Here is a 27,761-nt window from a genome sequence, read left to right as displayed (position 1 = left end):
AAAGCTTCCACCTCCGAGTCATGGGAGATGGAGAGATTCATCTCAAGGGTGCATCAAGACCACTTCTATGAAGTTGTGGCCTTGAAGAAGGTGATCCCCGAGGTCCCCTTTTCACTCAAAAAGGGTGAATATCCGGAGATCCGCCATGAGATCCGAAGAAGAGGTTGGGAAGTACTTACCAACCCCATTCAACAAGTCGGAATCTTGATGGTTCAAGAGTTCTATGCCAATGCATGGATCACAAAGAACCATGATCAAAGTATGAACCCGAATCCAAAGAATTATCTTACTATGGTTCGGGGGAAATAATTGGATTTTAGTCCGGAAAATGTAAGGTTAGCATTCAACTTGCCTATGATGCAAGGAGATGAACATCCTTACACAAGAAGGGTCAACTTTGATCAAAGGTTGGACCAAGTCCTCACAGTTATATGTGAAGAGGGCGCACAATGGAAGAGAGATTCAAGAGGCAAGCCGGTTCAATTGAGAAGGCATGACCTCAAGCCCATGGCTAGAGGATGGTTGGAGTTCATTCAATGCTCAATCATTCCCACTAGCAACCGGCCCGAAGTTACTCTAGACCGGGCTATCATGATTCATAGCATCATGATTGGAGAAGAAGTGGAAGTTCATGAGGTCATAGCTCAAGAACTCCACAAGGTGGCGGACAAGTCTTCCACCTTGGCAAGGCTAGCCTTTCCTCATCTCATTTGTCACCTCTGTTATTCAGTTGGAATTGACATAGAAGGAGACACCCCCATTGATGAGGACAAGCCCATCACCAAGAAAAGGATGGAGCAAACAAGAGACCCCACTCATCATGAGATCCCTGAGATTCCTCAAGGGATGCACTTTCCTCCACAAAACTATTGGGAGCAACTAAACACCTCCCTAGGAGAACTGAGTTCCAACATGGGACAACTAAGGGTGGAGCATCAAGAACACTCCATCATCCTTCATGAAATTAGAGAAGACCAAAGAATCATGAGGGAGGAGCAACAAAGACAAGGAAGAGACATTGAGGAGCTCAAGCACTCCATAGGATCTTCAAGAGGAAGAAAGAGCCGCCATCACTAAGGTGGACCCGTTCTTTGATTTCCTTGTTCTTTATTCTTCTGTTTTTCGAATTTTATGCTTATGTTTATCCATGTTTGTGTCTTGTGATCATTAGTGTCTTAGTGTCTATGCCTTAAAGTTATGAATATCCTATGAATCCATCACCTTTCTTGAATAAAAACGTGATTAATTGAAAAGGAAAGAATTGCATGAATTCTGAATTTTATAATAGTTTAATTAATTTGATGTGGTGGCAATACTCTTGTTCTCTGAATGTATGCTTAAACAGTGCATATGTATCTTGAATTTGTGGTTCATGAAGGTTGGCTCTTGAAAGAATGATGAAAAAGGAGACATGTTACTGAGGATCTGAAAAATCATTAAAAATGATTCTTGAAGCAAGAAAAAGCAGTGAATACAAAAAAAAGAGAGAAAGCAAGCGAAAAAAAACCGAAAGAAAAAAAAAGGGAAAGAAAAAAAAAAAAGAAGAAAAAGAAAGAATAAAGTTGTGATCCAAGGCAAAAAGAGTGTGCTTAAGAACCCTGGACACCTCTAATTGGGGACTTTAGCAAAGATGAGTCACAATCTGAAAAGGTTCACCCAATTATGTGTCTGTGGCATGTATGTATCCGGTGGTAATACTGGAGGACAGAGTGCTTTGGGCCACGGCCAAGACTCATAAAGTAGCTGTGTTCAAGAATCATCATACTTAACTAGGAGAATCAATAACACTATCTGGATTCTGAGTTCCTAAAGAAGCCAACCATTCTGAATTTCAAAGGATAGACTGAGATGCCAAAACTGTTCAGAGGCAAAAAGCTAAAAGCCCCGCTCATCTAATTAATACTGATCTTCATAGATGTTTTCGGAATTCATTGCATATTCTCTTCTTTTTATCTTATTTGATTTTCAGTTGCTTGAGGACAAGCAACAATTTAAGTTTGGTGTTGTGATGAGCGGATAATTTATACGCTTTTTGGCATTGTTTTTAGTATGTTTTTAGTATGATCTAGTTAGTTTTTAGTATATTTTTATTAGTTTTTAGTTAAAATTCACTTTTCTAGACTTTACTATGAGTTTGTGTGTTTTTTTGTGATTTTAGGTATTTTCTGGCTGAAATTGAGGGACCTGAGCAAAAATCTGATTCAGAGACTGAAAAGGACTGCAGATGCTGTTGGATTCTGACCTCCCTGCACTCGAAGTGAATTTTCTAGAGCTACAGAAGCCCAATTGGCGCGCTCTCAACGGCGTTGAAAAGTAGACATCCTGGGCTTTCCAGCAATATATGATAGTCCATACTTTGCCCAAGATTTGATGGCCCAAACCGGCGTTCAAATTCACCTCAAGAAATCCCAGCGTTAAACGCTGGAACTGGCACCCAAATGGGAGTTAAACGCCCAAACTGGCATAAAAGCTGGCGTTTAACTCCAAGAAGAGTCTCTACACGAAATTGCTTCATTGCTCAGCCCAAGCACACACCAAGTGGGCCCGGAAGTAGATTTTTATGTCATTTACTCATCTTTGTACACCTTAGGCTACTAGTTATCTATAAGTAGGACCTTTTACTATTGTATCAAGACTTTGGTAGCTATCTTCGTTTTATGCTATCTTAGATCATTGGGAGGCTGGCCATTCGGCCATGCCTAGACCTTATGCTTATATATTTTCAACGGTGGAGTTTCTACACATCATAGATTAAGGTGTGGAGCTCTGCTGTACCTCGAGTATTAATGCAATTACTATTGTTCTTCTATTCGATTCCGCTTGTTCTTTGTCCAAGATATCACTTGTTCTTCAACTTGATGAAGGTGATGATCCGTGACACTCATCATCATTCTCACTCATGAACAAGGTGACTGACAACCATTCTTGTTCTACAAGCAATCAAAGCTCTAGTGAATATCTCTTGGATTCCTGATAACACGATGCATGGTTGATCGCCTGACAACCGAGTGCTCGCCTGACAAACGAGCCAGCCATTCCGTGAGATCAGAGTCTTCGTGGTATAGGCGAGAACTGATGGCGGCATTCAAGAGAATCCGGAAGGTCTAACCTTGTCTGTGGTATTCTGAGTAGGATTCAATGATTGAATGACTGTGACGTGCTTCAAACTCCTGAAGGCGGGCGTTAGTGACAGACGCAAAAGAATCACTGGATTCTATTCCGGCCTGATTGAGAACCGACAGATGGATAGTCGTGCCGTGACAGGGTGCGTTGAACATTTCCAATGAGAGGATGGGAGGTAGCCACTGACAACGGTGAAACCCTTGCATAAGCTTGCCATGGAAAGGAGTAAGAAGGATTGGATGAAGACTGTAGGAAAGCAGAGAGACGGAAGGGAAGGCATCTTCATGCGCTTATCTGAAGTTCCTACCAATGAATTACATAAGTATCTCTATCTTTATCTTTTATGTTATTTTCGTTCATCACCATATACATTTGAGTCTGCCTGACTAAGATTTGCAAGATGACCATAGCTTGCTTCATACTAACAATCTCCGTGGGATCGACCCTTACTCACGTAAGGTATTACTTGGACGACCCAATGCACTTGCTGGTTAGTTGTGCGAAGTTGTGTAATGCCATGGAATTGAACTACCAAGTTTTGGAGTTCATGACCGGGGATTATGAGAGTTGTGAAAAGTATTGTTCACAATTTCGCGCACCAAGTCCCTGCAACAAATTCTACTTACACGTGGCGACACATGGCGCCTGCAATTGACAAGTCAGCCTCCACCTGACATGTCATCCAGGCAACCTGTTGGCAACTGGTCACAGGGTTCGAAATGTCCAGTAATATTGATGGTAGAGGACCTGGTTGAGGTTTCTAGGTGATAAAGGTGCGATATGTCCCAACTCAAAATGTTCAGGGCCAGAAAGGGTATTTACCCTAAACATAAATACTTTATTAAACATTATTTATATACATCATGCTTGAAATTCAAATGCATAGAAAACTTAATAAAAAGTTTATTACATTATTTATTTACATGAATACTTAACAATCCCACATATTAAACTATTTCATCATTGATTAAATGACCAATATTTTTTTCAGGCTCCTCAAAGAAATCAGATACACCATAATGAGTAGTGTAATTTTCAACAGCATCATTTGAAACGAAATTCGTTTCCTCTCCTTTGTCGTCCTTTTTCAAAGATGCTTGATAAAGATCGACTATGTGCCTTGGGGTACGACAGGTACATAACCAATGGTCCTTTCCACCACAACGAAAATATTTATCCTCTGTTGTTTTATTTTGCGCATTATTTCTTTCTTTATCCGACTTCTGGTGAGATCCTTTCTTGTTAACATTATTTTTCTTCCTTCCATAATTTTTCTTGTTACCAAAACTTTGTCATTTACCTCTTCTGAGATTATGATTTGCCGCATTTGTTTCAGGAAATGGGGCAGCGCCAGCTGAGTGCACTTCATGATTCCTTAAAAGCAATTCATTGTTGCGTTCAACAACAAGAAGACAAGAAATTAATTCAGAATATTTTTTAAATCCTTTTTTTCAATACTGCTGCTGTAGAAGCACATTCGAGGCAAGGAAGGTCGAGAATATTTTCCCTAACATGTCATTATCAGTTATCTTTTTCCCACATAATTTCATTCGTGAGATGATTTGAAACATCGCTGAATTATATTCATTTATGGATTTAAAATCCTATAGATGCAAGTGCGTCCATTCATATCGGGCTTGAGAAAGTATCACCGTCTTTTGATTATTATACCTTTCTTCGAGGTCTTTCCACATATTTGCAAGATCTTTTAATGTGATATTCATTTTTCAATTCTTCGTCAACATGACGATGAAGGAAGATCATGACTTTGGCTTTATCCTTTTGGAATGTATTATTTTCAGACTTAATGGTATTTTCAAGATCCATTGAATCAAGATGAATTTCAATATCTAGTATCTATGATAAATAGTTGTTTCTAGATATATCAAGAGCATTAAATATTTAAATTCAAGATGAGAGAATTTTAACATAATAAAAATTTATTACCTAAGTCTTCCTAAAATTTGATCAGAGACTCATTAATAACGTGTTGTAAAATAAATAAATAAGGAAGAAGTAATAAATATAAAATAAAAAAATATAATTAGATAATTTTAGTACTAATATTCACCAATATAATTATCTCAATATAATAGAGATGATCTATATATATATCTACTAATATATGTAGCAACTTATTTATAAAAAAAAAAAACAATATATGAAAGGAGAGAATTTAGAATGATGAGAACTTATTTTCTTCAAAATTTTTAATAGTTTGGAGATTTTACATTAAATAATTTTTTTTTCTTTTGCGATCTCATTTTGACATTATTAACAAGTTTCAAACAAGGGTCTAAGTGAGGATCATCATATCAGGGGCTTTTTTATTTAAATAAAATAAATTAATTATTTATTCAATTAATAAAATTTTGAAATTTTACCATTTTAAATATTTAGTTACAATTTTGCTCGGCACAAAGAGCTAAATAGTAGATTACAATGCCAGTCGAAAATATTCGTATTATTTAATTGAGTTCGTACTCAAAATACATATATTATTGTATAAAACGTTTGTTTGTATTGGATTAACCGTGTTAACCCAGGGTCTAGGACAGAACCCCACCCAAAGGATATAATGTAGGCAGCACCTGATAATTACATCAATAGCTGTTTACACAACTTGAACCCATGACTTTAAGATCACACAGACAACTCCACCGTTGCTCTTAGGCTCCTTTTCATCAACATTTAACAACATAAAAATAAAAGAAAATTTCGAAAACAAATCTGAGATTCGAAACCAAGTACTAGTTCGCAGGGAGCTGATGGACTAAATCGTTGGCAGATGGCAGTGAAGATCGGGACAGCCAAGCTAGGGATGGCAGCAGAACCCGTACCCGCGGGTACCCGCTCCGACCCTACCCGGTCGGGGCGGGTTTGAACCCGACCCGGAGCGGGGCGGGTCTGAACCGTGGCGGGGTGATGAGCGGGGCGGGGCGGGGTCGGGTTCAGGATAAACCCGCCCCTACCCGCCCCGGAGTATATATATACATTTTATGAATTAGGGTTTGTTTTGTTTGGAAACACTCACTCACCGTCACTCTCACTCTCACTCACCGTCACTCTCACTCACTCACTCACTCACTCAGTTTTGTTTGGAACCCCTTTGCCCTTCAGCTTCTTCTCACCGTCACTCTCACTCACTTCCTCTCCTCTGTTCGACTGTTCCTCAGCAGCTCAGCTCTTCTCCAAGAGACCAAGACCATAGTGAAGAGCTCAGCTCTTCACTTCCTGTGTCCCCCCAAAAAAAACCCTAGCCTCCTCCACCGCCGCCACCTTCCGTCGCGTCCAGAAGCTTCGTCTGTTCCTCGTGCTCCAGCCCCTCTCCTCGTTCCCCTGTTCCTCGTCCGTTCTTCTCGGCTCTCGCTGCTCAGTCGTGCTTTGCCCGTCGTCTCTCGTGGAGCTCGTCGCCGTCGTCCGCCGTGCTCGTCGCGTCGTCCGCCGTGCTAGTCCCCGTCGTCCATCGTGCTCATCCATCGAAGGTAATGGCTTCTTGTCCGTCGCCTTCGTCGAAGCTTCTTCGTTTTTTTTTTCATTTTTTTCAGAAATCATATTGAAATCCTGATTCCTGAATGATTAGCTTTAGATCTGCACACTGCTGTAATTTTTCTTTTTTTTTTTTAATTTTTGTCAGAAATCATATTGAAATCCTGATTCCTGAATGATTAGCTTTAGATCTGCACACTGCTGTAATTTTTCTTTTTTTTTTTAATTTTTTTCAGAAATCATATTGAAATCCTGATTCCTGAATGATTAGCTTTAGATCTGCACACTGCTGTAATTTTTCTTTTTTTTTTTAACTTTTTGTTCAGAAATCATATTAACAATCCTCAATGCTAACTGCTCACTGGGGAGTGGTCACTCCTCATTCCTCAATGTTCAAAAATCATATTTTGTTCTTCGTTTTTAATTTTAATTGGCTACTCTGATTTTGTTTTGTTCAGAAAACATTTTTTTTGTGCTCAATGCTCATGCTCTTAAGCAGGTCAGGGGTCTTTTGCATCACAGTTTCATTCAACATCTTCACCTTTTAATTGTCAAACTGGTTCCGTTTTATAATTATGGTAATTAGTGAAAAGTGGAACCTGTTGTTTATACAGGCTTTGGAGCTGATTCAGCCATTCAGGAGCTTCAAAAGCATTACCCTGTAAAACGATGTCCGTTTAGAATCCGAGTTGCTGCTCCTGAGGAGGAAGTGCCTACCCTTTTAGAAAAGTTGAATGAGTGGTAGTCTACCATTATTTCTAAAGAAGGATCTTCTGGTCAGCTATCTGTTGCAAGTTTTTATTTATCCTTCAATTCTTACAAACAAGTTTAGTATGTGTTTCAATTCCTCTATCAATTTTGTACCATTTGTTTTTATACTTGGTCAGTCTTGGTAAAGTATATCTTGAAACAAAACCTATGTTTGCTTGTCTACTACATGTGAAATATATTTCGTATTTTGTATGTATTTATTATTGTATTATTTATTATCCACCTTAGAATATCATGATTCTTGGTCGTGCTTTAATTAGTTATCCTACATTTTTTGGTCAGAATTAGTTTTCTTACTTCAATTCATATAATGTGGCGTAAAAGAAAATTATTGGCAATATGTATGGGTGACAAATGAACTAACAATTACAAATATGAAGCTCAATTCGAGAAAATGATTCAAGTCCTTTTTTTTTGGACGTGGAAAATGATGCAAGTTAACAAAATACAACATCCTGTTCTTTCAAAATCTATGAATACTGTTCATCCTGCTTTGCAATAATAATAATAAATAACAAAAATATTTGATAACAAAAAACAATTAAAATCTATGTTTATGTTCATCCTGCTTTTAGTATTTATTAATTATTATTGGTAAAGCTCCTTTGACACTAATTTTTTTTACGCATAATAATTAAATTATTTGAGAGTTAGAAGAAATAATCCAACTTAATTGACAAACATTAGCTTTGGTTCCAGTTGTGGTTGCCTGAATGCATGCTGCATAGTTCAATGAATATGTCAAATGGTTTATGTGGTTTATTATGATTTTTAGTGTACTTCAATTTGTGTTTATTTATCTTGGTGGCTTAAACTTCCAATTCTCTACTCTTTTACTTATGCATTCTGATCTTTATGCATTCATTGGTTGGATTTATGTTAATTTTATACCCTCAGTAATTTTAATTTTATTGATATAGGTATTTTCCATGTAGGTTTGCTAAGATAATTTCATGGCTAGTAATGCTAGAGAAGAGACACAAAGCAATAATTCTCCTACCGATATTGAAGTTGAAGTTCAGAGTAATGCTAATCCAACTTCAGAAACTCCACAACCAACGGATAATAATACCTCAAATCCAGAAGGATCAAATCCTGTTGAAGGTGACAATAAGGCTAATGTTAAGAGTGCTTATTGGGAGTATTTTGATCGTTTCAAAGTTGATGGTGAATGGAAGGCAAAATGCAAATTTTGCAAGAGTGTGCTTAGTGCAAATCCGAAGAATGGTACTAAATCATTGAGAAACCATGTGGACCGCTACTGTAAAAGAATAAAAGTGGTGAACTCAAGGCAATCATCAATTGTTGAATCACTAGCAAAACAAGCACATGTGAAAAAGGCAAATGAAGATGGCTTTGTGTTTGATCCTTCAAAGACAAGAAAGTGTGTCGCCGAAATGATTATCCTGCATGAGTATCCTTTGAGTTGTGTGGATCACCATGGACTGAGGCGATTGGTTGCATCAATGCAACCAACATTTAAAATGCCTAGTCGCAACACGGTTAGGAAAGACATCTTGAAGATGTTTGGGGATGAGAAGCTGAAGCTAACTCTTCAACTAGATGAAAATGATAGCAGAGTTGCAATAACTAGCGACATGTGGACTTCCAATCAAGAAAAAGGTTACATGGTTGTCACAGCTCACTATATCGATAGTTCGTGGAAGTTGCAAATGCGCCTATTGAGGTACTTCATAAACTTCATAAACTTCTATATATTGTGTTGTATTAGTATGTTGACATCTAAAATGCATGCATCTTTGTTTTATTTTTCAGCTTTTGTTATGTTCCTTGTCCCCATACAAGTGAAGTTCTTACTCAAACATTGATGAAAATATTGTTAGAATGGAATGTTGATAGAAAACTGTCTACTGTTACATTGGATAATTGTTCTACTAATGATGCTATGATAGATGAATTGTTGGGGCGGCTTGATTCTTCATTCTTGATGTTGGGGGGTAAATTGTTGCATATGCGTTGTTGTGCTCATATATTGAATTTGATTGTGAAGGATGGTTTGAGTATAGTTAAGGAAAGTATTGAAAAGATTCGTAGTAGTGTATTGTATTGGACTGCAACGCCGAAAAGGAACGAAACTTTTGTGAGTTGGTGTGCTAAAACAGCGGTTCCATTTACTAAGAAATTGGTTCTTGACTGTCCGACTAGGTGGAACTCAACTTATTTGATGTTAGACACTGCATTGCTGTATAGAGCTGTCTTTCCTAGGTTAAGGCAAAAGGAACCCCAATATAAAACTGTGCCAACTAATGAGGAGTGGGAACTTGCCAAGGAAATATGTGATAGATTGAAGTTGTTTTATGATGTTACTCAACTGTTTTCTGGTTCTAAATTTCCGACTGCCAATCTTTATTTTTACTCTTGTTTGTAAAATAAAAGTCTCATTGGATGCATGGCAACTTTCTAGTAATTCTTTAATTGCTAATATGGCATCTAGTATGAAGAAGAAATTTGAGAAGTATTGGGATGAGATTCATGGCATTATGGGTGTTGCTGCTGTTTTAGATCCTAGGTACAAGATGGTTGGGGTTGAATTTCAATTTGGAAAAATGTATCCAGATCCAGTAGAATGTTCTAAGCAAGTTGACAGAATTCATCAGTTGTGTAATGAGTTGGTTAATGAATACAATCAAAAAATGAGTTCTGATGTGTCAAATGTTGGTACAAAAGAAGTTGATGAAAGTGGAAATACAAGCGTATTTGGGGGTGATGATTATATGGTGTATCTTAAAAGAAGAAAGATGACAAAGGGTTCTTGTGTGAATGTTGAGTTTGATCATTATCTTGAGGAGGACATTCATCCTCCAAATGATCCTAACTTTAATGTTTTGAAATGGTGGAAGAACAATCAAATGAAATTTAAAGTTTTGGCAAAAATCGCCAAGGATATATATGCCATTCCGGTATCCACTGTTGCTTCTGAATCTGCTTTTAGTACAAGTGGTCGTGTGATTTCTCCTCATCGCGGAAAGCTCAAAGAAAGCATAATTGAAGCTTTAATGTGTGGCCAAAGTTGGCTGTGGGCAGCTTTAGGGAATAAAGGTGACATATTACTTAATATTCATTTATGTTAATTTTTTACATTATAGTAATTATTTTATTAATTGCTATCTCTTTTGATTTTTAGGTTTAAATATTGATCTTCAAACCTTTAATGATGATGAAGATGTGGAAAGTGATCAAGAATAATGATTGAAGACTTTTTAATATTTTAACGATGTAATTTCTTTATGTTTGTATTTTAATTAAGTTATTTGACATTGTATGGACCTTTTTAAATTTCAAGTTATTTGATATTATATGAATCTTATGTTTGTATTTTAATTTAATTATAAATTTTAAGTTTGTATCTTAATTTATAAATAAATGTGTAAAAAATAAAATGTCATTTAATTTTTTATAGGGGCGGGTAGGGGCGGGGCGGGTACCCGTGGGGGCGGGTTAGGGTACAGGCGCCTACTACCCGCGGGTAGGGACGGGGCGGGTAGTAGTGAAATGCAAGGAGGGCGGGGCGGGTGCGGGTAGGGCTGAAACCCGCCCCTACCCGCCCCACTGCCACCTGCCAAGCCCACGCGGTATCCATGACAGATGAATCCAGGAAACAGAAACAACGGCGACAAAAAGAGGAGACATTTTAGACAAGGCCTAATGTTACAAGAATCCCACATTTTGACTTCTAAATTCGACATCAAGAAAAGTTCTCAACTTTTTTATTTCATTTTCCAATTTAATCGAATTTCCAACCCTTGTTAATTGTTATAGAAGAAAAGGATGAAACAAAGAAAGTTTTAGGTGCCCATAGAATTTTCCTTATACAAGTATATCAACACAGTACATTTCCTCTGCCTTCACCCTATCTTTATGCTTCCTATTTATGTTGGGCTGAAAACAGAATGTAAGGAACAAACCAGCACCACTTGAATCTTGATATATTACATGACATCACAATTCTTATAGCTCCCTTTCAGCCCAAGGCAACTCAACTTACACAATAAACTGAAAGAATGTGTTGATGAAAAATGCAAAATAATCTTGATTGTGTACCAGATAAATTATGCAACCTTAAGTTTCAAAAAGTGTGGCTGTTTCAAAAATTAGCACAAGAACAAGTAAACGAATTACCAACCTAAAATTATAGTGTGTTTGATTCTGCAAAGATCTTATCCAGCATGTTATTTGATAGGATCTTGTTGGGGTCCAATTCCTTTCTCGCTTTATTGTATGCATCCACTGGAAACCGCTGTCTTATCCGTGCTTGGAGAGCTGCAAGCTCTTCCTTGTCCTTTGGAACCTAAAGGTAGGTAATAAACAGAGAAATTAAAAAATTTCAAACACATTTCGCTCAATTTGCAATTCCAAATGTTTGGTGGCAGATGATATCAACAGATTGGAGACTTGGATTTCATGGATAAGACTCTTCTCATTACAGTTCTGAGACAATAAAGACTTCCATGTCCATGTTCAATTATTTTCGTTAAGATGGTTAGATTATTACCTCAATCTTAGCCCAGTGTTCATAAGCAGAGTACTGATCCCACAATTTTTCCTGAGTTAAATGTCGGTAATGAAAGAATTCTTCGGTTATCTCCTTCCTCTGGCGAGCATCCGTGGTTGGGAGGTACATGATAATACCAACCTGAAACATTAACATAAACATGACCACCAAATCATTTCAAACCAACATAATGATGCTATAATTCATAGAGGAACCAAAGGATTTAATGCCAAGTTTGGATATCTTTTCCCCTCGGCAAACCAGTTAAGCTCTGAAACAAAATTTGCATGTTGGTGTGAAAGGATCTAGCAGAAATTAGGGATTTTATTGATGAACTAGGGATTGTAAATCACAATCCCTTATTGAAGTACACTATTGGATCTAACCAACTCTGGAGAGAGTTTCCCTCTCCTAAACTAACAGCAACACAGAATTTTTCTAACTCACTAAAACAAACTAACCCCTAGTATTTATAAGCAGCAGTTAAGCCTAGCACTCCTGCTCCTAACCTGCTAAACTAGCTTAAAAGAGCTAACCAGCAACAATTATGAATTAAGTAGTGAAAGCAGTGAAAATTCAGCTTATCTACTCCTTACTCTCCTCCTATAAACCACTCCAAACCTGTTCCTATCATGGTGAAACTTCATACCTTGGTCAAAATTGAACCCCACGTCCAAGAAATTAAATCATATTCGAAACACTCTCATTAGAAAAAGAATGGGAAGCTCATGCATTTCAATTATTGTCACGTAACCAAAAGCAGAAAATTTTGCTGATCTAATAACCAAAAATTCATGAGGGATGTGACAGCAAATGAACAGTAAACATAACGAAAGCACAGTGCTAAGCTCAAATTATATGGTCATGTAATACCATTTCTGCAGCTGAACTATAATTTAGAATTATATTCATAGTACTATCAGCAATCATTTGAATTGTCCAGGATAGGATAGTATTACCCAAGAAAATATATCATCTTCGAATGGGCTTGAAGCAGGACTCAGGGGACTCTTACTGCTAGCCGTCCATCGCTGCTCAATTGGTGCAGGAGCCGGTATGTCTTCCTTCTCTATGAGTTTCTTCAACTCTTCAATGTATTCAAGGTCTTTCATGCTCGGGCTAGCTAGTTTTCCTGCAGGGAAGCATGTCTCCGACACCCACTGTTGGCCTCCACAATCGAAGCCCAGTATTTCATCACTCCATCCAACTCTATATCCTTCTGACTTCTTCCAGAACTCTGCCTCAGCTTGATTGACTTTGATGATGTGTTCCTTATTAAGAGGATCCAATGCAATTAGCTTATCTCTTAATTCTGTAAAAGAAAACTCATCTATGTTCTGTTCACTGTGACTACCCTTAGATCCATATGCTCTGTATACACGAATAGTAATCATGTGAAAAGAAGTTCACAAAATGGCAACAGTAAAATAGTAAATCAGTCAACTTTATGTTATGATATAATTAGAACATCAACATAAAATTAAGCTACCGAGACACTTTCGAATTATCCATAAATGCTTGAATAAACCACTCTCGGATCAATAAAAAATATTAACATTTTACTAGTCCATGTCCAATAATATATATATGAAACCATTAGCATCATGACATCCCTGAAAAGGATACATCATGCCATCCTTATCATATGTTGTCTATCTAATTCTTAATCAGAATGTTAGGTATACATCATTTGAAAATGTCTAAGCAAAATAAAATAAAATATCGGGAAAAAGAAGCCAAACAAATGCCAAAATTAGGACAGCAAACTGCACTTTTTAATAGCCTTTATTTAAGAACAAAGCAATGAGAAAATTACTTTGTGTGAACCATATACACTGAAAATAATGCAATAGGTGTAGCAGTACCCGTAGTTTTTGAGGGACTCCCTATAAAGGTCACGTACATGTTGAATCGCTTCATCTTTGGTATATTTTGGTTTAAACTTGGGAGGGCCCCACTTTGAAACTGGATTGCATCTCACAACCACAACAGAGTCAGTATATGGGATATGAAGGTACTTGACATGCTTATTTTCAGACAGCAGTTTCCTGCATATGATGGAAAAGGGACAATCTAAATCTTCTGAAGATGATCCCTACTATCATAGGTCAAATGACAAAAAGACAATTAATAGAAAAGATACAGGCAGATTCAAGTAACGCTGCAGCAGAAATATAAGCGGATTGCACATGCATATGATTAAAATACTTACCAGAAGATTACATCAGTAAATTTTGGTTGCCAACTATATATGTAAATATTGAAGTGGTCCCCACTTTTAGGACAAGTGATTGTTCAGTGAAAGTCAATGACCTTTGTTAATATCATGTTAAAATCAAATTTAATATCCAGAATGCAAGATTTAACATGATATTGCAATGCTTTTTGGAGTACAAATTTAATATACATTGAAATGAAGGACTATTATGATATTGTGCACATTTATGGGTGGCTAAGATCATCTTTACTGTATTATGTTTCTATATATTATATTTTCTCTGCATTTAAAATTACCATTTACCATTTGCCGTTTCTTTATGTGCAAAATTTAACTTGAAAAAAACATATTGAAGTTCCAGTTTTACAAGAATTTGTTTTACATGTCTAAAGTTTTTCATTATGCAAACATTTTTCAAAAACAAACTTACAAGCAGCCATTAAGTGCAGCATAATTTTTTAAGTCCAAACTTATTTTTAAAAGGTAAATTAGAAAAAAAAGTGTTCTCTAAATGGTTGATATGTCACACCAAATGTTTTCTTTGGTGTGATAGACCAAATTGTTATACTAAACTCCTTCACTGAAATAAATAAATAAAATGAAATAGCAAGCAGTCACCACCATGGTGCTCAGTTGTATTCAAAATACTGAATCTTGGCAGAAAAATCTAGCTAGATTTGCAAACCCAAAGCTATAAAAGGATTTAAATTATCAGAAAGTCAGAATACTCTTCTTCGCTTATTTTTATTATATCAGATCAGACTCCAGAGGCTCTATTACAGAACTAGCCTCTATTTATAGGACTAAGGCAGCATCCATCTTACCCACCTAAACCATAGAGTGATTGAACTTGGAAACCATATGGATTGAGTCACTCTTTTACTAAACAGCGCAATTTTATTAAGGGGGCAATGGTGTTCAATGTATTTGCTAACTTCAAAGAAGAAAGACATAAAATGGAAACAGAACACTAAAGAATTACTTGTGATTTTTCTTTATCTCATTTATAGATGAGATAGCTGTGTGCTCCACAAGCTCCTGTCGATCGACACACTGAAGGGTGACTTCAGCCACAACTCCAAGTCCCCCGAGACCACAACGAGCAAGATAAAACAGCTCTGGATCCTTCTCTTTCGAGATCTCAATTGTCCCCTTGGCAGGGGTCACCAATTTCAAGGCAATCACCTGCTCGTCAATTGGAGGCAATCTTGCACCAGTTCCATGTGCACCAACCTAACGCCCAAGAGCAAAACAGATGAAGTTCCCAGCTTCACATGAATCATAATGTAAGAACCACTTCAACAAGACCAATTATAATGTACGAATCCAGTTTAACATATCCAGTAGCCAATTAATGACCAAATTAGTTCAACAACCCAGTATTTTGTGTATAGGCACCATCAACTGTAAAATTACGGAATACTCTACATATTTGAGTATAGGTGGCAAATAAGTGGCTGAATCAATATGGCATGTATAATGTACCCATGAACAATAGTTACATAGAACGCAATACAGTCTAGTATGGGAACGGGAACTCGGTACGCCATATATAAAATATTTTATGTGGAAAATATACATATGACGTTCAGGTACGCGGATTGAATTGGTAAGCAGTTCGCTACCTAGTTGGTGAAATCATGATATGCCATGAACTAATTGATATGAACTTACACCCATTCAATTGAAACTCAAATTCAGAGAATGACTCAAATAAAACCAGTTCATCAAAGCACAACCAATTCGTGAACCCTAGAAATTAAAGAACCTGAATGATGCCACCAATTTGTTGCTCCCTAATGGAAGCAAAATTCTGAAGGGTAAGGCCATGGTCCTTGATTCCATCCACAAGCTGCTGCACCCTGATCCCAGCCTGAACCCTCACAGTCTTGCTCTTCTTGTCCACATCCAGCACTTTATCCATCAATGCAAGGTTCACCATTCCGGCCCGCGACAGCCCGATGCCGTTGGGAGATAGGCCCGAACCGACAGGCCGAATGCGAGTCCTCTTCTCGTGGGCCTCCTTGACGATGTCCTCCAGCTGCTTCAGGGTCTCGGGCTGTTGGAAGTTGCGAGTCTGGACCTCGTGGGTCCCGCTCCAGTTGGAGACGGTGTGGAGGTCCTCCGGCAACGGGGCGTAGCGGAAGATCTGCGCCTTCTTGTGCTGCGCGTTGTCGGGAAAAGGAAAGGAGTAGTAGGTGGCGGCGCCGCAGAAGAGGAGGAGGGCGCCGTAGCCTAGGTACTTTAGGGTTTGGTCATCAGTGGAGGGCTCCGGTGGTAAGGAGGAGAAGCGGCGTAGGTGCTGGTGGATGGTGGTGGAGGGGAGGGTTCGGAGAGGGTGGGGATGTGAGTGGAAGTGGTGATGGTAACGGTGATGGGGGAGACGAAGGGCGCGTTTGAGAAGCAGAGCTCTCAGCATCGCTTAGAGAGAGAGAGAGAGAGAGAGAGAGAGAGAGAGAGAGGTGGAAACTCTAATGCTGAAGAGTAGAAAGCAGAGTTGTCAGTTGAGTGAGAAGAGTGACCGAGAATTGGACGAAGCGACTCACCAACAAAAGCAGGGAACCTTCCTGTTGTTTATTGAGAGTCACAAGGGAAGTTGTATGGTGTGGCTCAGAAAAAACATCCACAGGTGTGATCCCTCCACTGTGGCTTGGCAGAGTGACAAGTGGTCTACTCTGAACGTAGTTGTGACTTGTGAAGGTCGCAAAGCTTTATCTGTCTGTTTCCACTTACTATATATAAGGTGAGCTCTAGTCTGGGACTGACAAAATCACCCTCATCATAAGGTTAGTAAGAAATGGGTTGTTGTCTACTATCAACGTGAAACACAGTGTAAAGTTATGTGCATGGATGACTTTTTAACCTCATAAGATGGTTTCGATCTTATATAAAAATTGTTAATGGTTAATTCTCCTCCGATATGTGGTCCTAATACGCGAATATTAAATATTGAGATGCCAAATTTGGAATATCTATATGTATTTTTGCACTTTATGGACTGAACTTATTGGCTTTTTTTTTCTTTTTTAATGTAGGCCTTTTAATGCAAATTTTGAGTTTTTATGAGGTCTATTTGCATTGGGTAATATTTAAATAAGGGTTAAAATTAGGAGCTAGATGGCTGATTTTTTTATATGATTTAGTGGTGTGAGTTATGTTGCGTTATGATTATTCAACACTATACGATCTTTCAAATCTTTAAACCATGTTAACTTTATAAAGCTTCCCTTACAGTTCGTCTTCCTCGGTGCAACTCCAAATTGGTGCAAGCACTCGGCTTCCAATGCCTCAAAACTACTCATGGTCGGTCTTGTAACCGGAAGACCATTTGTCGGTAGACCGAGAATTATCGCCACATCCCCCAAGGTCACGGCACACTCACCAACCGGAAAATAAAATCTGTGAGTCTCAGGCCGCCATCTCTCAATCAGAGCATTAATCATTACTGACTGACATTGGATAACTCCAATTTGGGAAACATAATAAAATCCAGTCTCGCGTAAGTGTGACTCAACAATTTGGTTGTATGGATCCGGCGGCGTTAAATGATCACTCATTAACATTCGTGAACCCTACAATATCACATTTTCGCTATAAGTACCAGTGTAATATAACTATATTTTCAAAAACACAATTATCCTTACATGTCCATTATAACTAATTCCAGCATAATTGCATTTCAAACATACATAGTAAATCTGTTATACAAAAATCCTTCAATCATATTCATTACCTTATAACAAAAATTATTTAACATTAACTAACTAACCAGAATAATTTCACGACTGATAAACTATTTATTCGTAAAACAGCATACTAATTTTATTATTGTTATTATTATTCTTCATAAAACAGCATACTAATTTTATTATTATTATTATTATTTATAACACGGCATCATAATGATAATTTTCTAATCTAAATTTAGTTATTACTAATTTATTGTCTAAATGTTATTGAATTAAAATTCAATTATTAATGATCATAAATAAAATAATTTATTAAATTTTTATTATTAATCATAATAATTTATTAAACTCAATTACTACTGCTAATAATAATAACAACAACAATACATCAATCTCTACTCTACTCTAATCTAATATGTACAGATCTCACATCTCATTCTCCTTCTTCTTTCATTCATTCATTCTTTACATTCATTACATTCATTCATTCTTTTATTTTATTTTAACCAATAACCATTAAAAAAATCCAATTCTTCCGTAGAGCACCATATCATACATCCATACATGATTAATTCCTATTTTGATTTCTATTTCTAACTACCTAACAATAAAATCATACACACATACATGATTAATCTCTACTTAGTGCCATTATAATATATATTGCTAATAAAATTTAATATTATCACTATTATTATTATTAAATCAGATTATTAAAAAATAAAAACTTACATAATTTGGATACCCAAGATAATTAACAATATGAAGTTCTGGTTGATTTACTTCTTTAATTTTTGGTTTTCTTGGCATTTTCTTTAAAAAATTTTAAAGGTTTGTTGTGGTCCAACAATGGTGATAAAGGAAGAAAATGGTGGGGTTGAGTGTGTGTTGAAGAGAGGGATACGAGAGTGAAAGGTATATTGCTGGGAGGGGGGGAAACAATGGTCTTTTGGACGAGGGAGTCACGGACCAACCAAGGAAGGCTGCATGCGTGACGCGTGGACAGGGAACACAAATCGGTGGGTCCGATTTGTGCACCTTCCGCATCCTGAAATCGGTCCGTCCGATTTCCATCCTCCAAATTGATCCGTCTGATTTCCTCTACCCAGCCGTCACATCTCCGTAAAACATCATAAACCCCCCTATTGCTACTATACTCTATCAACCCCTCCATATCAAAATTAAAAATCTCATAGTATACACGAACAGCAGAATCATAAAGGAGTGGCAACATGAACAATGACCGAACCAAAAAATTTATATTGTGTAAAAATAATATACATTATTATTAAAAAATATATTAATCCAAAATTTGAAAAAATAAAAGTGCATATTAATTATTTGAATATAAAAAAACAAAAATTATATTAGTCGTTAACTTTTTTCTCTTCAAATCTTGAAAGTATTTTTCTTCTTGTTCTCATATTTTGAAAATATTGAATAATTGTTTCATTATCAACTTGATTGAATGTCTCTCTCTCTCTATGTAACCAAACAATCATTACTATTTCTAAAAATAAAAAATATATATTTTAAATTAATAAATTAATCAATTGACTTTAAAAATTTATATGCAACATAATTACATATAATAAAATAGAACGAAAAATAAACAAATAAATAATAAGGATCACTAAATTGAGAATAAAATAAAATACATAAATTCATAAAGAGAATAAAAAAATAGATTAATATCTAGACTATAATTGCTTGAATTAAAATTTGTAATTGAAAATATTAAAAAGAAAAATAATAAAATTGAAAGATACATAGAGTCATAAAGAGCGTTACACGTTACAACCAAACTCAACGGACTACATCCTAGAATCAAAACGTCCGATCAGATATCATCACTCATTAAACACTTATTATTGCTCTTCAATTCAAACAATAAAGCAGGAATGTAACCGACCTGTTTGGTTTCACCTATAAAAGGTATGATCTTCAATCATGAAGAGAACATTGAATTCTCAATACTAACTTAAGTTTCAGAGTGCCTTTGCAGGTACACTCCTCACCCCCATTTTAGATCATCCTCTTTACAAGTGCAAGCTCGGACTTCCTAAAGTCCATAGATCGGCATTGAAAGAAACAACTCGGCGTCGACTTATAGAAGCCGAGCTCCCCTCAAAGTATCCATACAAGAACAATTGGCGCCCACTGTGGGGTCGAGAATATAATTCTTTCTTTATTTCATCGGCCTCGACATTCTCACCTAAAGCCATGGCTGGGCAGCTTCCACCTACGCCATCTGAACTTCTTCAGATGGTGACCGAGTTACAACAAGCCAACCAGCGCATAACAGAAGAGAACCAAAGAATGACGAATCAGATTCCTAATCTGAATAATGCTCGAATTGAAAATAACAATGATCGACAAGAGCGAATAGAAGAAGCCGAGCATCAGTCCGGACCAACACACGTCTCCGAAATCACTCGACACGAAGAAGAACAGCCTGAGCACAATGACGAAGATCGGCCAGAGAACGAAAATGATGATCCAGAAAACTCGCCCAAACTATTCACGGCCGAGGTGATGAACTTCGTGCTCCCCAAGAGGTTCACTCTACCAACTACCTTAACCCCATATGATGGGTTAGGTGATCCAAAAAAATACATCAAAAAGTTCACCTCCATAATGATAGTAAATGGTGCATCCGATAAAGTTTTATGTCGTTGTTTTTCGTCTTATTTAGACGGTCCTACACTTGATTGATTTTGTTCTTTGCCTGCAAGTTCTATTTCTCATTTTTAAGACCTGTCAAAACCATTCGAGGAGCATTTTGCTGGATCAGCCATCTATCTGCATGATTCTGATTACCTAAATACAATCAAACAAGGCCAGCATGAAAGCCTAAGAGATTACATGACGCGCTTCACAAAAATAGCTATGAGTATACCAGATATCTACCTTGAGGTGGAATTGCACGCCATCAAGAGCGGACTCCGACCAGGAAAATTCCAGGAAACTATTGTCGTGGCCAAACCTAAAACTATGGCCGAGTTTCGTGAAAAGGCTAAAGATCATATTGACATTGAAGAACTCCGACAAGCTCAGAAAACAGAGAGACCACAATACAGAAAAGACGATAAAACACGGGACAGCAAGAAAAACTTCAAGCCAACTCCCCGTTATGAATCATATACTTAATTCAATACCAAGTGTGACGACATCATCAAGGAAATTTTGAATTCAAAGTTGATCAAGCCACCACGAAAGGCTGGCAACTATCCAAATTTAAAGGGTGCAGAAAAATCAAAATATTGTACTTTTCATCAGAAGCACGGACACCACCGACGAATGTGTCATCGCCAAAGACCTTTTAGAGCGGCTAGTTCGGCAAAATCATCTTGATAAATACATCGACGGCCATATACAACGGCGTGCGCCCCCATCTGGTGTCCAAAGCTCGGCAGCACAACATAGCCGAGATAAAGAGCGATTGAACACCAGTCATCCCGACCAACCGAGACGTATTATAAATTGTATTTCTGGAGGTTTTGCATGTGGAGGTGCCACAAGCTCGGCAAGGAAGCGTTCTTACCAAGCTATGCTGTCAATAGAAGCCATTTAAAGCCATCATCGGATGCCTTCCAATTTTCCTCAAATGATATTCCAAACCTCCGACTTCAACAACAACATAACAAATCTAGATGACCCCGTTGTGATCTCCCTCCAGCTAGGAGATCTCCTAGTTAAAATGGTTTTACTAGACCCTGGGAGTAGTGCCGACGTTCTTTTTTATTCAACATTTCAGAAGATGAAGCTAAGCAACAACATCCTCCAACCTTCCACTGGAGACCTGTTCGGTTTCTCAGGTGAGAGGGTCCTGGTTTTGGGATTCGTGTGGTTCCAAACCACACTAGGTGAGGTTCCCTTATCGAAAACTTCAGATATTGAATACTTAGTCGTTAACTGCTTTAGCCCTTACAATTTGATTCTTGGCCGACCTTTCTTAAATAGGTTCGATGCTATTGTTTTTACAATTCATCTCTGTGTTAAGTTTCCTTTGCAGGATGATACAATTACAACTATTTATAGTGATGCCCGTGAGGCCAGAGAATGCTACAACAACAGTCTTAAAAAACCTAACCGAATTATTCAAGCTCATGTACACAACATCAGTAATCAGGACGAACTCCCAGCCCTGGCCGACCTTGATTCTAGGGCAGGATTCCTCGAACGCCCAACCCCAACCGAGGACTTGCATAAAATCTATTTTGTAGATAACTCAAAAAAATTCACTTATGTGGGATCCACACTAAGCTCAGAGGAAAAGGCTTTATTCCAGGCATTCCTCCGACGAAACGCCGACTTATTCGCTTGGACCCCAGCTGACGTGCCGGGCATTAACCCATCCATCATATCTCACAGACTGGCATTGGACCCGTCTGTCCGACCTATAGCGCAGAAAAAGCAAAACCTCAGCCATAACCGAAAACAAGCCTCTCTGGAAGAAACCAAGAAGCTCATCAATGCTGGCTTCATTCAAGAAATCAGATTCACAATGTGGTTGGCAAATGTCGTCATGGTGAAAAAGCATAACGGTAAATGGTGCATGTGTGTTGATTTCACCGGTCTCAACAAAGCATGCCCAAAAGACTCTTATCCCTTACCATCCATTGATTCTTTAGTTAACAATGCTCTCGGTTATGAAAAACTGAGCTTTATGGATGCATGCTCTGGTTACAAACAGATCCAAATGCATCCATCCGATCAAAGTAAGACCGCTTTTATTACTGAATATGGAAATTACTGTTACAAAGTCATGCCATTTGGTCTTAAGAACGCAGGTGCAACATATTAACGACTTATGGACAAAGTATTATATTAAAGTATTATATTTCAAAACCTCAATGATTTAAATCAAATTATGTAAAATTCTTATTATTTTACGATTTCTAAACTTTATAATTTAAATATAAAAGATTATCCAATAATTATAAAATTAGATAAAAATTCTAATTTATTCATCAAAACTTGATTTGATTAGCTTTAATAAAATAATTTATGAAATTAAAGTATTTAATGAATAAATAAATTGAAATTGAATCACAATAAGATTTTTCAAAAGTTCTGGGTCTTACATCTGCCTTCAGGAAAAGGTGGTAAAGAACTAATCCTCAATTTTATACCTCCTGGAGATGCGCAGTCGAGAGACAGTATCCGGGTTAGCTATCGCGTGTATCGAGTTATGGCAGTTAACTGACACGTGAGCTCATGACCAGTAGAACAGGCATGCAACATATGCACTTGTATGTTTTGCCTGAGTGTGCATTTGTTTTGGTTTGTCTATTTACTTTACTGTGCTTATCTGCTACTTGCTCTACCTACTATATCTGTACCCATTATCCGTGTTTTCCTTGTTTACTTTGTTTGTGTTTGTCTCGGAGAGATCCTTCAATAGTGGAGGAGTGTTGAGGGTTGTTCTACAATTGGCGATTGGGAGGTTTGCAGGAAACAGAAAGTGAAGAGATAGTTTAGGATTAGAATCCCTAGATAGGTGACAAACCCCAATTTGACGGTTTGTTTTGTATTGAAATTAGAGTATTTTGATAACCTTTTGTCACATTTAGCCTAGGAATTAGCATGGTTTTGTTATCTCTCCCATATTTGTGCTTAAGTGTAAAAACATGCTTTTTAAGTCTTATTTTGATAAATTCTAGTTTCTCTTTGATTCCATAAGATGCCTTGATGTGTTTGTTAGTAATCTCAGGATGAAATAGGCTAAGCATGGAGCAGAAGAAGCAAGGAAGGAAGCATGCAAGTGGAGAGAAGCACAAAAAGCCAAAGAATTGATCTCGGCCAAGCACGCGTACGCGCACAAGGCGCTCGCGCGCACATCGCAGAATTAGCCAGGGACGCGCACGCGTACCATGCGCGCACGCGTCGTAGTCCGCACGTGATTCCTTTATTGCAGCACGTGCCTGGCGATTTTGGGAAGGTTTCAGCAACCAACTTTGGCGCCAAAATGCATATAAGAGCCAAGGATTGAAGGGGATTGACACACATTCACATCCATAGACTAATTTTAGATCATTAGATAGATAGTTTTAGTTAGTTACATTTGTAGAGAGAGAAACTCCAACTTCTCTCTAGGATTCATCTTCATTTTCTCAATTCTCAACCATTCTTTGGTGAGATCTATTGCCACTCTCAATTCACTTTGTTCATGTTGTAGATCCTTATCTTTAATCTCAATTAGTGTTTGTAATTGTTCAATTCTTGTAGATCTTAGGCTTAACTTTGTTGTTTTGAACTCTATTGATTCATTGAAGATCTCATTTTCATTGTTGTTCATTGTTGATTGTTGTTAATCTCTTGTGTTGAATTGCTTTGATTCTAAATCTCTTCTCAATTTTACTATGTCTTTCATTCTTGCCCTCCAAATGTTTGAGAAAATGCCAACTTTAGATATGGAGTAGTATTCCCTCACTTGGCCTAGTGGTTAAGTCAGGGACACTTGAATAATGGATGTCAATTGTTGATTAAGAATTGAGGATTGCTAATTGACTTAGAGTGCACTAAAGCTAGACTTCCCTAGGGTAAGACTAGGACTTGTGACTTGAGTTAATTACTTTTACTTGACTTTTCTCTATAATTAGGGGTTAACTAAGTGAAGCAACACTCCTTTGTTGTCACAATTGACGGAAGCTATAGTGATGGGACTTCCAATGTTCAACCTTGGCCGAGGCTTTTAATATTGATTGATTGTTGTTTTCTTTTATTCACACTTTTATGCCACACTCTTCAAGCCACAAAAAGACCACTTAACCAATACATGCATCCTTGTAGCATTCCTAGGGAAGAACGACTCGGGACTAATACTCTCGATTATAGATTGTAGATTTGTTTGATGATGGATTTTGCGTCGGTTTAGACTATACTACGATTGATCACTTGATAATTTCTATGCCGGCAAAAATTCATTCGTCAAAATGGCGCCGTTGCCGGGGAATGCGCATGAGTGCCATGTCTTTGGTTAATGTAAATATGTGAATATTGTGAATATGTTTGTCCTTTGTTTGTTTGTTTGTTAGTTTTTGTTAGTTTTAAGATCTCTATTGGTTTTGTTTCTATTTGCCACTATGAATTCTCATCCTTGTGGTTTTGGATATAACTATGACTATGTTGTAGGCGATGAAAACTTGAATGATGACTCACATTATGGGATAGATGAATTCTTAGGAAGGGAGCCATATCCATATGAGCAATCGTTATGGCAACCTTCCCCCTCAAGTTACTACGATGGTAATCCTTCCTATGATGCATATCATTCCTATGGATATGATGATTCTTATCATGGTTATACCACTCAACCACCACCATTCTATGCACCATATTCTCAACCCACATCTTATTTCCACCAAGTGCCCACATATGATCCAAATCTATATTCCCCCTATGCATACCCTTGTGACGATTATGAACAAGCAACCCTTGAATCACCACCACTCCAACATTTTTATCCTCCAACCCAAGTTCCCATGGATGATGCACTTGATATCATTCTTCAAGAGCAAGAAGAGCTCCAAACCGCCTTCACTAGTTTCACCTCTACCCTCCAAGAATTTACGTCCCGTATAATTTCACCCTCTACCAATAACCAAAATGACTTCCCACCTCAAAGCTTTGATGAATCTTCTTTCCAACCATATTATGATTTCTCCTCTCCACCACAAACCTCCATGGAAGCATATCAATGTCCATTAATCCAAGAGCAATATGATCCTACTTATGTTAGTAAAGCGGAACAAGAATTAAGGGATCGTTTCAAGGAAGAAATGGATCGACTTCAAGCAACCATCCGTCAAAAGATAGATTCTTGGGATTCATATCACAAGCAAAATGAGTTCACGGATGATTGTGAGAAAGCAACCAAAGAGGGAGGTATGAGGGAGACTTTAGAGCCTTAAGTTGGGCACAAGGAAATGGAGTGTGTGTTGCAACAAGCGGAGGAAATGAAGATTGTTGAAGATAAAGAAGTGGAGGAAGACCTAGAGGAGGGTAAACAAGAAGGAAGTTCCATCAACGAAAGTAACTCTACATCAAGTGACAATGGTGATCTTGTTGAAGCTTCCCCCTTCGAATGTGAAGCCAATGTTGAGGAGGGTGCGCAACCTCCAACACATAACTTGATCAATGATAAAGGTTTGAAGGAAGTTAGCAAACAAGAAGAATTTAAAAAGAGTTATCAAAAGATGGAAATCATCATGGAGAAGCCAAAGGAAGTGGAACCTACAATGTCAAGATCATTGAATATCTTCCTTGCTAAGTCGCCGTCCCAATCACAAATTGAGTGGGTAATCATCTCATCCTTTAATTTTCTTGGCCCATATCAATATGCGTTGTTAGAAACAGACGGTCAACTTAGAACTCTTTGTGGGCTAGAAAGTAAGAACGGATTAGATGTTGGTGGACAATTTGAATCAAGGAGCATAAGGGATGGAAGATCAAACTTAGAGTTTCAAAAGTGGAGTGAAGCTAAATTCAATGGAACGAGGATGATGAGTATGAGTTACAAAGAGAATTCAATAAGTTTGTCACCCTATTAGAAGCATGAAGATCAAGAAGAAAAGGGGTTGACAAATAAAGTATGGGACCCCGGAACATACATAGACCACTATCAACTTAAGGGCCTCGTTACTTGCTTAGGCCCCCTTGAAGGCCTTGTACGTTTAAATTGGGATCCCGGAGGCTATTGGAAGAGCAAACACTGGTGGGAATTCGAAGAAGAGTACAAACATAAGCCACCATGACAACAAGCATCTCAAAATGTCCAACTTAAGGACTTTAACTAAAAGTGCTAGGTGGGAGACACCCCACCATGGTAAACTCTTTCCATACTCTTTTAATTTGGTTTAATAAGTGATTTGAGTTACCATTGTAGGTAGTTTTTCACTTCATAATTAGCTTGTTTGTGTACACTAGTTGCTAGCATATTAACATGTATGTTGTGCTTAGTAGAAATAGAATAAATCTCAAAACCAACTTGCATTTTAGAAAGTGTGTGATTTTGACTAAATAAGGAGTTGTAGGCACCATGGGGAGTCTTTGGGCAATTAGAGCTTTTAGGCATTTCAAAAAAAAAAAAGAGGGGGTAGACGCGCGCGCACCATGTACACGCACGCGTCCATGAGCGGATGCATCATCACCCATATTCCAGAGAGTTGGGCCTCTCATAGGCCAGCATTGTGCCTCAAGCCCAACTCAATCCACGCTTACGCGCACTATGTGCGTGCGCGTCCATACAACTATAAGGAAACGCACGCGTACGCACACCTGCCGCGTACGCGTCAATCGGCTGCTGCAACTTCTGGGCCAACACCCAGAGAGTTGAGCCGGCTCTGGGCAAATAATAAGCCCCTGGCCCAACTCAACTCGCGCGGAGGCGTACATGCCGCGTGCGCGTCCATAAGCCAAGAGAATAAAAGGACGCGGGCGCACGTATCGCGCTTACGCGCCCTATGGCAAACTGCCAATTATACGTGGGCGCGCACATACCGCGTACGCGCAGGCCTGGTAGTGCAACCCCCAGGCCATTGACCAGAGAGTTAGGCCTCATATGGGCCAACCTTAAGCCTCCAGCCCAACTCCTTGCACGCGTGCGCGCACGGTACGCGCACGCATCCTTGCCTATTTTGATTGTCCACGCGTGGGCGCATTGTGCGCGCACGCGTAGGTCCCTAGATTCCTTAATGCGCGCGGACGCGCAAGGTGCGCGCGCGCGTCAATTTAAAATGATGATGACCTAATGCGCGACGCGCACTGCGCAGTCGCGGAGAAACCCCACCCCCATCTCCATTTTCTTCTTCTAACCCCTCCGCCACCTCTGCTCCGCCGGCAGCCACCACCGGACAGCTACCTCCCCTCACCACCCACACTCCCTTCTCTTTCCCTCTCATCACCCCCCAAACCCTCTTCTTTTTTTTCCTCTCTCTCTCTCTCTTTCTCACTC

General features: G+C 38.2%; 1 protein-coding gene across 1 annotated transcript; it reads right to left on the bottom strand.

Moving 5' to 3' along the window:
- Nucleotides 1-11,237: 11,237 nt before the first annotated feature.
- Nucleotides 11,238-16,818, bottom strand: LOC130961471 (L-galactono-1,4-lactone dehydrogenase, mitochondrial). Its single transcript, XM_057887394.1, is given in 8 exon segments — nucleotides 11,238-11,692; nucleotides 11,897-12,037; nucleotides 12,856-13,267; nucleotides 13,762-13,944; nucleotides 15,097-15,347; nucleotides 15,883-16,414; nucleotides 16,416-16,480; nucleotides 16,483-16,818. Coding segments are annotated over 8 exon segments (1,794 nt in total). The 5' UTR covers nucleotides 16,534-16,818; the 3' UTR covers nucleotides 11,238-11,533.
- Between the last annotated feature and the right edge of the window lie 10,943 nt (nucleotides 16,819-27,761).

The sequence above is a fragment of the Arachis stenosperma genome, chromosome 2 (genome assembly GCF_014773155.1).
Source record: "Arachis stenosperma cultivar V10309 chromosome 2, arast.V10309.gnm1.PFL2, whole genome shotgun sequence".
NCBI classification, from domain to species: domain Eukaryota; kingdom Viridiplantae; phylum Streptophyta; class Magnoliopsida; order Fabales; family Fabaceae; genus Arachis; species Arachis stenosperma.
The sequence above is the reverse complement of the archived record's forward strand: the minus strand, read 5'-3'. Positions and strand labels throughout refer to the sequence as shown.